This window comes from Saccoglossus kowalevskii, chromosome 11 (genome assembly GCF_978046115.1).
Source record: "Saccoglossus kowalevskii chromosome 11, keSacKowa6.1, whole genome shotgun sequence".
NCBI classification, from domain to species: domain Eukaryota; kingdom Metazoa; phylum Hemichordata; class Enteropneusta; family Harrimaniidae; genus Saccoglossus; species Saccoglossus kowalevskii.
In genome coordinates, this window is record NC_140651.1 from 18,381,648 (window position 1) to 18,397,099 (window position 15,452).

General features: G+C 35.7%; 1 protein-coding gene across 1 annotated transcript; it reads left to right on the forward strand.

Annotated features, from left to right (window-relative positions):
• The first annotated feature begins 124 nt into the window (after positions 1 to 124).
• LOC102802223 (tRNA-splicing ligase complex subunit ASW-like) lies at positions 125 to 14,842 on the forward strand. The gene is made up of 4 exons (XM_006815053.3): positions 125 to 273; positions 1,284 to 1,486; positions 6,815 to 7,247; positions 11,581 to 14,842. The coding sequence occupies exons 1-4, from the start codon at positions 181 to 183 to the stop codon at positions 11,656 to 11,658; spliced, it is 807 nt and encodes a 268-aa protein (XP_006815116.2). The 5' UTR covers positions 125 to 180; the 3' UTR covers positions 11,659 to 14,842.
• Positions 14,843 to 15,452: the final 610 nt, after the last annotated feature.

The following is a 15,452-nucleotide window of genomic DNA, read 5'->3' on the forward strand; positions in this document are numbered from 1 at the left end:
TAAAACAGTGTTATGCGACTAATAATTCATTGAATCCTGATGAGAAAGGTGTTAATAATATTTCTAAACAGGTACTCGTTATTTTGTTTTAATTAATTTCAATACACGCTCTGATTTATTTTCAAATCTACTAATGATACGAATCGGTTGGCAAATGATATTCTTGTCGGCTGTGTCGAAATGATGGCAAAGGAAAGCATGGACGTTGATGCTGTGGATCTCCTGCATCCAGAAACGCTAAGTAAATCAACCATTGTGAAGCTTCTAAGACAGGTAAATACAGATGATCACATTCAGAATAATGTATTCAAGTCGTGTACGCTTCAAATTGTAATATCTTGTCTGTAAAGAAGTGAATAATTTCGTTGACTTTCAGTCACTACACAGGGAGCCCAACCAAAATCACACCCTCGGGGGTGAATTTAAAATAACATACAACTGATTCATACTATTACATGTATGACATGGCAATGGAAGGAAGTGCAGATATACTGAAGATTACTTTATTTTCGCTTAGAATTTATGTTCGCTATTTTCGCGGAAGGGTCGATTCCGTGAAAATAAAATCCAGCGAATATCCTTTCTTTCCTATATTTCACATTCAACTAATCAAAATCAGTGAAGATGAATTCCATACAAAACACCCAAAAACCCTTTTCAGCAAAAATTAATTCCAGCGAAAATGAAGTATTTCACAGTATATGGTTGTACAATGTATGCTGTTGTAATAAATGAATTGAATGCAAACAGTCGTCAGCGACGCATATTTATGCTGCTGCAACCGATATTTTCTCGCAATGCTACATTGACGTGAAAAATAATTGAATCTTCTTCTTTAATAAATACCATAACAGCAAATGGATATAATTTCAATATAGCAATTATTATCATCATATGCATATCATATTCCATGCTTTGGTAAAATAACAGATTGTATATATACATGTACATTGTGTAGTAGTGGTTACCTAGCATTTAGTTTTCTGGATAGAATTCTTATATTCAGATTCCTGAAAGTTGTTTTCAGATATTTGGATTTTATCGACACAGACATGCACAATTTTCAAAAATAAACAACTTCAAGTATACCAAATGTACCAGAAATTACTAAAATACTACATAGTTAGTTTATTGAGAACACATAAAATTCCCCAGGAGGAATTAAACTGGCTGCATAACAAAAATACAAAAACGCAGAGACACGAAGAGCTATAGACCCACAGCTACATGTACATGGAGCCCTGCATGGTTACAATTAATAAAACTGGTGACTATTTTTACAGAGAAGTGTTCGTATTGACCATCCTGGTGAGATGACTAAAGAGGATTTGGTTGAGATATTCTACCGTACTGTACTTCCATTACCACAGAGGCAATTTAGAGATAATAGATGGGGAAAAATGATGGCTAAGTTGAGGCCCAAGAAAAGAAAAGTCAATGATGTCGAAAAATATTTAAAGAATGTTGGCCCTTCACCAGCAAAGCGGTAAGGTATATTACTCGAACTAAATCGTGATAAAAACACTGGAAAATATTAAAGCGACACATTTTGTGAACCTCCATTGTTTCCACCAGGCATCTGAAGTATCACGGTATCGTGACGCTTGATTATGCTTGCTCTCTTTTTGTGATGTTTGAAATTCAGTCTGTCATGTTTATTGCTTTGTTTACAAGTGTCAGTCATATCTTGTACAAATTTAAAACAATAACATGCATTGATCAAAAGGTCATCAGCCTTAGCAATGCTAGTCAGTGGTAAGAACAGAAGTCTTGAAGAAGTTATCAAGTCTTTCAGGGGTGCAGCATATCTAAATTCGAAAACAAATAATTGCCCATTAGTGGCAACAATGGGACTAGTAAAACATGTCTCACAAAACGTACATTATGAAGATCTATTCCGACTTGCTGCAAATCAGTTATTTGCAGTTTTTACTCCTCTATTATCAAAAAGTGAAATAAAGTCGCATTGGAAAGGAAACTACCGTAAAAACCCTCAAATAAGAGCCACTTAGTAACACTTTCATTTCTGGGTGGTGCTTATTTGAGGTAACATGTTGACAACTTTGTAGCCAGTGGCTCTTAAACCAGGGTTATCAAACTTTTTCATTGTGAAATAGGGAAGGGGATAGGCAAACACACACACAACCAAAACAGACAAGTAATTATTAATGATGTATCATTGCAATTAATTTATTCTGTAAAAATACTGTTATGGGAATAACAAAAGTCAAATAAATATGACGATTCGACATTTCATCGACAATGTGTAGCAATGCCTGAAGTCACGTGTCACTGACAATGCGTAGCGATGCCTGAAGTCTGATTTGGTAGCACTCTCAGTGTCTGACCCAACACTCGAATCACTTGTACTTCCGTTGTACAATTGTTTACCAAGTTTGGTACGGCAAACTTTTTTCTTGAAAACTGGGAATAACTTGCGTGGCTGTGGCGGGCGTGGTGGTTGATTTGGTGACGATATAAAATAGTTTCGGATAGAATTGATCTGACACGTAGCTGCAGTTCTGTAGCTCGCTTGGTTTCGCTGTCGGTTATTTTGTTCGTCGTGGTGTTAACGCGAAACCAGGGAGCTACAGTTTCATCCTATGCGAGTTACCATATTTTACCGACCTGAAATCAGGTCGGGCCGTAACAGCCGTTTTTTTTCATTATTTTCGCCTCAAGTTTCTACTTTTCTACTGTCGATGGGTTCCGAAACTATTTCATCAATTATTTTGAGGGCGATTGTTCGAAATTGGTCGTTTTCACGACGAAAACTGCGTGAAATTGGAAAACTGACGCCTTGTGACGTCACGATAACTTATTCAAGATGGCGGCAAACGCGGGGATTTCGCTGTAGTTTTCCGCGATTTTCGTCGTGAAAACGACCAATTTCGAACAATCGCCCTCAAAATAATTGATGAAATAGTTTCGGAACCCATCGACAGTAGAAAAGTAGAAACTTGAGGCGAAAATAATGAAAAAAAAACGGCTGTTACGGCCCGACCTGATTTCAGGTCGGTAAAATATGGTAACTCGCATAGGATGAAACTGTAGCTCCCTGGTTTCGCGTTAACACCACGACGAACAAAATAACCGACAGCGAAACCAAGCGAGCTACAGAACTGCAGCTATCTGACACGCAGCGACAGGAGAAGACATACTTGCAAAGCAAGCATGGAACGAATGAAAAAAATGATGCCCAATCACTTGTATTTATGGCAAAAATAATAAATAAAAACACGTTTTTCTATAGATTTTTACAGCTTGGGTACTTGGGCATTGTTTTAATTGCGCTAGACGTCTGACAGTACAGCTTTGGTTTATATTTCCTGTTTCATAATCAAGCCAGCTTATAATGATATGTTAATGATATTCACGTACTTCACAGTCCACGCAAACAGGGTCAAACTATAGCCCCACTCCTATATAACCAAATACGAGACGATACCGAGAAAGTAACAATTACATGTATTAAAAATAATTTCCTGTGACCAATCGGAGAGACGAAATCATTCATGAAAGCCCAGGCCTGTTACAAGGCATTTTCTGATTGGTACAAGTTCAGATTATTTTCAATTCTCACAAATAGCTAATTTAAATATTTGGGTCAGGCGGGTCACGTAGACTTCACTTTGCTGTAAGACAAGTTGATCGCGCAATTTTGTGGAACTAATCCATTCGACTTCGATTTTGATTATTTTCGGCACGAGAGTCCTCTCCAAACTAATGCCAGTTATTTTGTTACTTCCCTGAACATTTGGTCTCGAATCACCCCAAAACGAACGTCTCAAATGAAATGCAAAAAATAACCCAAAATCACGATCAGCAAGAGTGGGCTGCGTAATCATTACATTCTCACAGTCGGAGCTACGTCACAATCCCTCAAACGTTCCGGATTAACACCTCTGTTTCCCCCCACGCTAACCAAATTTCCCCCACGCTAAGGAAAAAATCTTTTGTTTTCTGCTGACTTCCTGTTCCGGTCCGTCTGTGAGAATGCATTTTCGATACCTCCGATTTTCCGATAAAGGCGTTCTAAAATCGTGACGTTATTTACTTGGTTATAAAGACAACATTGACAATGAATATCTCAACGTGTCCTTCGGTGTTTCGGCAAAAAACATACTAGTAGTTACTACTGAATAGTTTGTGAATTGGTCGATTGTGTGGTCAGAAATATAAAATGGACAAGTTGACAGTCACATTCACGCTCTCAGTGCATTTCTTTCGTCTATCATTCTTCCATTCTCAATTACACAGGACATCAGGCAAATTATGGGGATAATCTTTATTTGTCTCACACCTTCTGTGGGGCAATAAACAATGCAGGGTGGAAGTGAGGCACGACAAGCTCGGTGTCTGCCTGATTGTAAACAACCGGGCGGCTGGCGCTTATTTCAGGGTTCTTATTGACAAAACCACTCAACTCTTGGTGGCTCTTAATGGAGGGTCAAATGTAACAAATTTTCACTGAGTGGCTCTTAATTGAGGGTGGCGCTTATTTGCGGGTTTTTACGGTACTGTAAATTGTGGCAAAATTGATTCAACTGCTGACAAGATTGGAGATTGCCTATCAAATAATAAACCCTGACCTCTGGTCACTCATTGAGTGCCTTAGTACCATGGTGATAAGGGACAATTCCAATTGAGGTAACCAAGACGGTAGTGCAGGGTGCATGATTCTTCTGTGATGGTCAAAAACAACATCTATTATACACACAACTCTAACACTAATCTTGGTGTAGATCAACTCCATTCAATGAAAACACCATGACGGTATGTTCCAATTTCTCTCAGAATCAGTGAAAAAGCTGCATTTCAGTTCAACTTCCAGCCATCTAGCATATTCTCTGTAGTGTATAGCAGTAAAATGTCCAGACATTCCAAAACGCTCACTTATATGGCACAACAGTTCTGTAGACGAAATCGATGACTCATTCTGCTGAACGCAATCTTGTTGAATCAGCCACATTTGTATCATGAAAAAAACAGCTCTACCTACACCTTACATACTTCAGCCAATTAGAAGAATTCATCTCAGTCAGGTGAATGTAAATGTACAGCTGACTGTGTGTGATGTCCACAGAAGTTCAAAATCGACACTGTAATGAATCGCAAAGTGATAGCAGCTCAGTAACTTTAAAAAACCACCCATGCAAAATCACACCCGCTATGACAACTGTCACAAATCTTTTGTTTTCACATATATATCAATATATATTGCTGATAAAGTTTTTATAAACTTCTCACATCATTGCATAAAAAAATTGGTACCGTTAAAATCCTATTATAAACTGCATACCTAATAGTAACTGCACCCCCGATTTCGGCTTCAGTGTTAAAGAGTTCTCAACAAAAATTGAAAACATGAAAAGTACCTATTGCTAACCGCACCCCAAATTCAACAAGACTGTGACCAACTTTGTTTCAACCAGCTGGTACATTGTTTCTAATCCTATTCATTTGCTTCGACAACGTGCCTAAAAATATTCACACCTCTTTATTGTTCAGTAGTGTTAGGATGTCAAACATGCAGTGAAACTGCTTTTGTCTTGTGACAACTTTTGTCAATACTCCTTATGAATACGTCCGTGTGTCGCAAGTTTTCGACAATGAGCTGTTCTCACCGAAAAACTGTTAAATTCTTTTTCAATGCTCAGTTTATCTTTCGAAAACAACTAATTTCTTTATTTAAAAAAAAGTCATGTTGTTTTCCCATGGAAATCAAAGCCAAAAGATCGCACTACATTATCGGTAAATCTCTTCCGGGTTTCGTTCACTATGAAGTCGGTGACTTGTCATTAACATATTTAAATGAACTAAGGTAATTTGAACACGTGGACACCATCCAGCATTTCGATTGGTTAACTAGCGACTTGACCTACCCGGTCAAGTAATGTTTCGTGTGCATTCAAACTACATAGCGGAAGTCGTGTCGCATCGATCGTTTACATGTGACCGAAATAATTCGCTTACGGTGAAACTAAGTTGAATTTTACTTGCATTTGATAACAATTCAACGAATTTATTTTTCGTGCGTTATTATAATCACTACTCAGTAATAATCAACAATTTCAACAGTTCGAAAACAAGTAAGTTATTCACTTGTGAGCCGAAGCATGGCCGGATTGCGTTACCGTACCCACGGTACCGTACAATGTACTTTTTTAGTGCCATACCATGATCATTTTCTACTAAGCAATGCATTAATGTTTGTTTTTATTTGAAACTCCTGTCAGAATATACTTTCCGTTACGAAGAAAATTAAAAAAATAAATGCATATTACATTAAACTGAGTATTATTTTTTTTCATGTGAACAGTTTTTTTGTGACGTGAGGCTTATCACTCTTCCCTGACATCTAAATTGTTACGCTTATATTCAAAAGATTGTGCGGTGTATTGTTTGTTTTGTGCAAGTGATGTGGGAAACAAATGACCACGCCCATTTAGTGATTGCAATATGTACATTATATCTACCGCACCCCAAACTTAAGCTGTTGATCCCAATTTTTTATTTGATACATTGTAATATACACCGCGGTTTATAATAGGATTTTAACGGTAGTACCCAAGGTTATAGTAATATTTTAAAGTTATATTAACCATGGTATCTACCATTCAGTAAAAGAGTTACGAAATGATCTTTCACTTCATTTAAATCAACGACAACATTGTCTTTTTCAAAAAGAAACAAAAAAACTTTTTATTTGGGCGTACAAAATCTGAAATTACACCAACTATTTTAAACCATGTAATGATTATTGTACAAAAGTATTTAAATGTCTTCATATTATTATATTTCTTTATTGCAGGAAAGCATTTGGTCACTCCGGGGGATTGATTACATCAGCTGATGTCAGAACATCACCTTCAGAAATGAGACTAAAGCCGCCACCTGTGGTCATTAATAAGAACAAAACTGTTGTTAAACTGAATCCATCAAAAATAGTCTCTAATCCATCAAGTAGCATTACCCCTGAAGTTGTGAAATTAAACAAAACAAAAATAAGTTCAAAAACAACAAAATCAGACAGCAGTGAATTCTCATCCACGAACACAAACTCTGAATCAGACTCAAGCACGGGGAGCAGTAAGTGTAAAAGCAGTTCCGATAAAAGTCCTGAATGTAAGAAAGTGTCGTTGAAACGACCACCTTCAACCGAAAAAAGCTCCACTTGTGAAGAAACTGTTACAAAAAAGAAAAAAGTTTTGAAAATAACATCACCATCGACAGGAAGTAATCAGGTATAGTTTTCTAGTGACATAATGTTAACCTTTTTACCTCCAGTTTCCCTCTTTTTATCACAAAATAGTCCAGTTTATAGGCTACACTTCCTTCTGAAGATTGGAACAAAAATAACTTAATTGAGTAAAAACCAAAAATTTGGTCTGTTTGCTCGAAAATTATGGTTCATTTACAGAGAAGAAGAATACAAGCAAAATGTGCAGAAAAATTTGGGCAAGAATACAAAAATTACCTACCCGGTATAAACTTATACATAATTTCCAACTTAAAAATTATAAAAAATAATATTTTATTAAATTGCATTCCTTGCACTTCCACTGTCTCACTACAATTCTTATTTTCTATTTATGTTAAAGTGAACATAACGCCCAGTTAATATCTTGTAATCTGTGATTTACAGCACAGTGGCTGGACTCAATTAGTTGCTAATCGCAACTATTTTCGACCCCTATTCTATTTGTATATACATGTATTTTTGCTCATATATATTTTGTGTTGTTAAGACTTACTTTTTTTGCTTGTTTGGAATAAACATCTATTGATGTAAGAAAGTCTGATGGTAAAAAGGTTAATTAATACAGATTGTCATAAAATACATAATGAACGTCAGTACAGTTGTAGTATAAGCTAGTATGCCGCTAAGCCATTTTTAGTCCCTGTTCGTGCGTGCGTGTGTCCGTGCGTGCGTGTGTCTGTGCGTGCGTCCGTCCGTCTGTCCGGACTTATGTCCGGGGACTTATGTTTTGACCTCCGTGTGTCCGTGCGTCCGTCCGGACCTGTATCTTAGAAGTGCCTGGACCAATCACAATCAAACTTCATACATACATCGTACATGATACTATACATATGCACATCAATTTGTTTCACGATCTGATTCAAGATGGCCGAATGGCTGCCATTTGTGTGCTAAAAAATCCTAAAAATCAAGCATTTCTCGGCTGTTTACAAATGGATTTTGTTCAAACTTGGTATATTCATTAGACATTATGGGACCTTGATGCAAATAATTTTGTTTTTCAGATAAGATTCAAAATGGCCGACTGGCAGCCATTTTGTTTTAATGAATGTGGTTCTCGTACCATATTTCTGACTTACTTTCACTGATTATGTTAAATTTTAAATATTCATTATACATCATGTCATAGATAGACAGATTTATTGGTTTGATGATTCTATTTAAAATGGCCAAATGGTGGCCATTTTTGTGCTAAAAAATCATCAAATATCAAGCATTTCTGGCATTTATGTATGGATTTCGTTGGCAGCCATTTTGTTTTAATGAATGTGGTTCTCGTACCATATTTCTGACTTACTTTCACTGATTATGTTAAATTTTAAATATTCATTATACATCATGTCATAGATAGACAGATTTATTGGTTTGATGATTCTATTTAAAATGGCCAAATGGTGGCCATTTTTGTGCTAAAAAATCATCAAATATCAAGCATTTCTGGCATTTATGTATGGATTTCGTTGGCAGCCATTTTGTTTTAATGAATGTGGTTCTCGTACCATATTTCTGACTTACTTTCACTGATTATGTTAAATTTTAAATATTCATTATACATCATGTCATAGATAGACAGATTTATTGGTTTGATGATTCTATTTAAAATGGCCAAATGGTGGCCATTTTTGTGCTAAAAAATCATCAAATATCAAGCATTTCTGGCATTTATGTATGGATTTCGTTCAAACTTGGTACATACATTAGACATTACGGGTTCCTAATGCACGTCATTTTTTTTTTCAAATTGGATTCAAAATGGCTGACTGTTGGTCATTTTGTTTTAATGATTGGGCTTCTAGAGCCATATCTCTTAAATGCTTTGACTGATTATATTCAAATTTTATATATTAGTTATACATCATATTATATATATACATGTATTCAAAATGGCTGATTTTGAATGCTGTTCCAGAGCAATATCTCGCAGTATGGACAAGTACATGTACTTGTTTGACGATCAGATACAAATGTCAATCATTTTAATGTTAAAAAAATCATATTCCTGACATGGTTATATTCCAGCTATATTACTATAAACAATACTATATATTATAAATTTGATAACAGGGACTGTGCAATGCATGGCTTGTGACATTTCATTGATACACAGAACTTTCTCATGGTGCAACTAACTATGCTCTAAAGTCATACTGTGATACAGCTGATATCTTGAAAAGTATTTTATTATACATGTAGTTGCGAAATTAGTATTAAGTAATACTTAAAGTGCCTGTGAAATGGCTGCTATTTTCACGCCTAAAATTATCCATTGATACATAAATATTATTAATTTTTATGTTTCTAAGCATAAATAATTTTTTTAAGTGAAAAAAATGTGTTTTTAACTCAGTCTACGGAAACTTTATTTTTGTGTATTTTAAAACGAGGCTCCTCATTAGCTTCTCATTTACATACAGAAATTCCCCTTGTGACGTCAGAAGAGGAAGTCGCTGGGCAGCTTGCATTGCCGATACGTGTAAATAAGGCAAATTTCTTGTGCTGTTTTCTCCTCTTTGACTAAATTGCCACTTGTGTACTTGTTCGTCGAGGAAGAATGGACCATAATGAACACATAGTATCATGTTTGTTGCATGGGGTTGAGTCAGATGCGAAATATGTACGGTCTGGTGTCGCTAGTCACCGTGGTCGTCACCGTCACCGGAGCACGTTTGTACACTGTCGCTGGACTCCGGCATTGGACAAAATCAAATTTGACGGCTGAATCGTCTTGTTATTTAGCAGGTTACTAGACACTATTGATTTATAAAATAGAGAAATAATTGTTAAAAAAGGACAAAACACAGTCACTGAATAAATGACTGCCGCGTTGTAATGGGTGAACGCGTTGGGTCATGAGGGGGACAAGTGCGTGAATGGCGGCGTTTAATTGGATAACAAAAAATTATTGAGAACGACTCGCATACAGACAAATTCAGAGTGGATTTAGCATGATTTTCATGATTGTGACATCATATTAAAAAAATACTTTGACAGCTCAAGCCCGGATTCTTATTCCGTAAATTATTACGCCGATCAAGCTGCAAGTAAAGGCAACAAAGGTGTGAATTCGACATTCAACACCAATAACCGCACAATTCAGACACAGCCTGCGAAAATTAAAACAGCCTGAGGGCTGCGTAATTTCCTGTTTGTCCGACGCTTCGTTTTCGTGTCATTATTAAAATTACTGCTACCTTTTTACATAACACGGGTGGTCTCTATAAAGCGATAATCAGGATTGCAAAAAAATCAAATCATTTGAAACACATACTCGACGTCTCTCTTCCTTCTGAAATCCGTCTCAGTGATCATGGGCTGGTCCGGAATCTATTTTTTCAAAAACGTTTTGTATTGTCGGCGTTTCTTGTTAAAACCTAGTTGTTTTGTCATGGACAAGGACAGTTTTTAAAAAAAAAAAAAATATGAGGTGAAGTGGACACTGCATATGACGCTGTTACGAGGAAGTCCACCCCAACCTTTTCTCGTTATTTTCACGGCTTTCGTCCACCGATTTCGCACCTTCGGATCGATTGGAAACATGGAAATACTTACACTATGTCTATACGCATTACTGCAACCGCCCACAACACAACGTTTAACCATCATAAAAGTTTGTTGTGAAAACAACTTCTAAAAATTCGCTCTCTCAAAAATAAAATAAAGAAACTCCAATTAAAAAATGTATATCGTATAAAAGTACAGTTGTACGTTTAATGACACAGTGATATAAAAGTACGGCCCAGGGGTATGGCTCTTCCTCTCATATTTTTGTATTTGGTGGCGCACTTTCGGCGAGAGTCGGAAATCCGGAAACAGTCGACCGTTTCAGGATAGGTGGGCGTGGCTACAGCACGGGAAATATCTCAAATTTACTTGGATATGAGTAATCATTTTCAGCAAAAAAATCAGTAATTGCCCACTTTAGTGGGGCACAGATCTAAAATGGGAAGCGTGTGGGTGGGCATTGCACAGGCACTTTAAGGTGTAATACTTAAGTAAGCTTTTCAGTTGTCATTCTTGTTTTTATTGGAGATGCATTTCTAGTACTGTAAAATACTTTATTTTTTTCGCTTGGAATTAATTTCGCTGAAGGAATGATTCAGTGAAAATTAAATCGACCAAATATACAGTACCTTTTTTCCTATATTTTACATTCAACTCATCAAAAATCAGTGAAAATAAATTCAATACAAAACACCCCAAAACTCTTTTCAGCGAAAATTAATTCCAGCTAAAATAAAGCATTTCACAGTATATTAAATATGATATAAGAACCTGACAGTTATGATAAATGACTTTGTTTTATTGATTAATTACAGATCTCAACAGATACATCTTCATCGGAATCCCCGTCACCCTCAAAGAAGGCAAACATTAGGAAGATAACATGGCCTTGATTGGCTTCACATAATAAATCATTAGAATATGCATACTGAGTAACTCCAGGCAAAGAAACAGTATTTTCATAAACTCTTGTAAGAACACAACAGTGACATTTTCAACAGAACTCTCATTACACTATATGTTTTGTGTTCCTGAACTTGTAATGTTAATATCCAACAATGGAGATTCAGATTGTACATACAACGTTGACATTATCTGCAATAGATAATAAGTCTGGCGTCCTCACAGTTTCATGTGGGAGAGGCCTAAAACCCTGGGGGTTGCATCATGGAGTGTATGTTCATTCTGTCTTTTGGAACCTCATTGTGTTATTGCAAGTGAAATCACTTCGCGATAAGGTTTGTAGCAGCAACTCTTTGTGTGTTCACATCTGTTTTTTGTGTTCTTTTATGCCGGCGTAACCCAGGTATAACAGAAAAACAGATGGGAACCTGTTATGTTATACTTAAAGGGAAAGTCAAGGCTAACAACATAATACTCGCAGATTAAAAGAGCCCGGCAAATGTAAGAACATGAAATTTATAGTTTTTTTATATCACTTTTCATTTTCTAGATATTCATTTTTTCATCAATTTATGTAGGGTGCCATCTTGATTCTTCAGCAAAGGATTATGGGTAAATTATGACATCATAGAATCTGTTGTCAGAAATTGAGAAATGGCATTCTCCTACATTTGTGGAGCTTTTTCTTGAGGGGGTCATTATGTTGTTTGGCTTGATATTTCCTTTAAAATGGAAGAGTTTAAATTTCCTTGGGCCATCAGCAGTAGTGTTACAATTACATAACACCCATGAAAACAGATGTGAAAACAAAACTGGGCTCAAACACCATCATTTGGAGATCATTCAAAGGTTGAATTGTTTTTTTGAGTCCTATTTTAATGACATGGTTAACTTGTACATTGTAAATGCTCATAATATGCATTGAACTTTCAGGCAGTTTATATAAGATTGTATTTATTAAACTTTGGGTTCTTGTGTTAGTATGACATTTAATATGACTCATGAAAAGGTCAGAAATATATGATCAACTGGAACATTGTTTATTCAATGGCCGCCAAATATATGTATCTGATTAAAAATGCTGCTATGTGCACATAATCATGATCCTATCTTTTTAATAAACGTAACTTTTCTAGCGAAAACACTATACTGACGACACATTAAAATGTGCAAGGCAAAATGGTGGAATTCACTTGCATGATAAATCGTGACAATACAATATCAGATATGTACTTGTACTGTAAAATCTGTATTAGAAGCCGCGGCTTCTATTAAAATAGTACAATGCAACAGATAGGATGCGGCTTCTATTAGAGCATCTACACTTATGAGAAACAATGAATTTTTGGTTCTCAAATGTTTAAAAAGAATAGGTGCGACTTCTATTAGGGATGCGGCTTCTAAAACAGATTTTACGGTATTCAAAGTGTCATTTCATTTCACTCTGTCATGAAACTACACATAACATTTATTTTAATGAATCAATTTAAATATAAATCATCTAATTAAGTGTCTGCTGAATTTCTATCATACATTTTGTATATTTGTACATATTTATTTGGCTCATATATTGTTAATGAATTGAACTGATTTTAATGTAACTGATTAACAAAAATTCACAAACGAATCGACTTGTGCAGCTGTTGATAAATTATGATGTGGCGTAATTGATTAAATTTACAACAGCCCCACCTGTATGAAAAGTGGAACATTTGTAATTAACAAAACTTTTTTTTTTGTACAAGCATCAACACTTATATTCTTGCATGACATAGTTTGTGTAATGATGTTCTCTGATATTAACATAATGTTATGGGACATGTGCATATGCTTGATACAGCAATGAGCTTATTTCATTGATGGAGGGGGGGGGCTATAAATAATACTTGCGTCTGTTCATCTTTCAAATAAGTACAATATTTGCTTTATTAGCTTCTTCAGTAGAAGTACATGTAAAATAAAAATCACATTCATTGTATCATTTATACATTACCTATTGGTATTTTGACCTCAGAAGCAACTCTGTAATTTACATTAACATACACACTGTTAATAGTTTTAAACTCATAGTTGCTGTCGACATAGGAAGTAAAGTAAGCAAATAACACCGAATAAATGGCAAGGTAAAGACTATGTCTAATTATAGTAAATACGAGGGGAAGACGTGTAGTGGCGTGAAGCTAGGCGATTAGGTGCCGTACGCGAGCGCCGGTTCGAGTCACGCACGCAGTACCTATTTACTATAATTAGACATAGTCTTTACCTTGCCGTTTATTCGGTGTTATTTGCTTACTACACTGTTAATAGGGCAGATAAGGTAACTCTCCTTGCATCAATATTTTCCTTGTGTTAGTGAATTTAGAATTTATTTTCTTTTCTTCCTGTTTTTTTCCCCCAACATTGTCAAATTCCTCGCCTATCTAAACACCTTTCAAATATGGTGGGGGGGGGGGGGGTAAGACGATGCGTTTACATCTCTACTGTCAATTCATTAGTGAGTGCTGTCAAATTCTCAAATATATGAATATGTTAAACATCATAGATAAGAGGATATGTTTTCTAGGTAAAATCCCTGTGAGAACAGGTGAATAATCATAAGTTACTGTCCCATTCTGAAAAATCCCTTTTTGCTTTTATGAGTGTTAAGGAAGATGACCTAATTTATATGTTTTGAAATATCGATGAACTTTTATGATGCCATTAAATATTCTTACGTTTTCATTTTTTTGAACAAGCAAAAATTGAGAAATTAGTAACGCATGAATATTCTGTGTTGCCCTGTCTTGGGTTTTTATATAATTTGTCATTATGGATAGCTGCAGTATCAATTAAATAATGTTGGAATTATTCTGAAAGAAAACCAGTATTTTTAATAAGAATCTTTTAATTTTGTAGCAAAGGTAAAGTCCCTGATTGAAGTTCTCTAGGTGAGGGGAATCGCAGTTACTTTATTTCCAGGTACTTGCACTATCTGATGGTATTTATGTTTTCACTGGACATAAGGGTCTGTGGATGCCATGCTGTCTGATCTGATTAAAAGTAGATATTTTTTTTCATGATCATGTGTAAAATTGTAAAAAAACAAACAGATTTGCATCATTTGTATTTGATTTTTATTAATTTAACTATTTGTTTTAAACTGTAGAAGGGAGAATAAAAAGATTTTAGTAGTCATGTCTGTGGGTGTTTCTCTCTGTCACACGCAACGTAATATTACCGTAATTGGTATAGTACAGGTGTGATGGTTCAAATACCAAAATGGCAACAGTAACAGAAAGACTTCCCTGGCGGCGATGATAAAATACGAACACGGAGCCAACAGATGAGGTTTCAACTGGTACTGGTATTATTATACTCTGCAAACATCAAGTACAATAACGTGGTAAAACTCCACTACTCTAATAACTAGATACTTAAACTCCAATACAATTCAACGAGATCTCCGATCTGATCTCAGTGCTGAACAACTCCCCTATATATACCCACACTGTCTATAAATAGACCATTACATCAGCATACATAATGAGTCTGGAATTTACTATAAATTTCTAGAATGTTCCATTACCTTCTATTGCCTCCTACAGTGTTCTATTACCTATTCAACCAGTTTCTAAAAAAAATCTAGAATATTCCACCCAGACACAGTACGGTTCTAGAACATTCTCAGTGACATGGAAGTGGTAAATAAGTTGTATGCGATACTCTCAGTAGAAGATTCAACCACAATAGTACATCTAACTGACACATGAATACATTATTCAGACCACTGTATATCAGAAATTTG

What these genes read in the sequence shown, in the direction of transcription:
- LOC102802223 (XM_006815053.3), top strand. Translation starts at nt 181, where the DNA reads ATGATGGCAAAGGAAAGCATGGACGTTGATGCTGTGGATCTCCTGCAT. An exon ending in GGCCCTTCACCAGCAAAGCG is followed by an intron (nt 1,487 to 6,814) that starts GTAAGGTATATT and finishes TCTTTATTGCAG; the next exon opens with GAAAGCATTTGGTCACTCCG. An exon ending in CATCGACAGGAAGTAATCAG is followed by an intron (nt 7,248 to 11,580) that starts GTATAGTTTTCT and finishes GATTAATTACAG; the next exon opens with ATCTCAACAGATACATCTTC.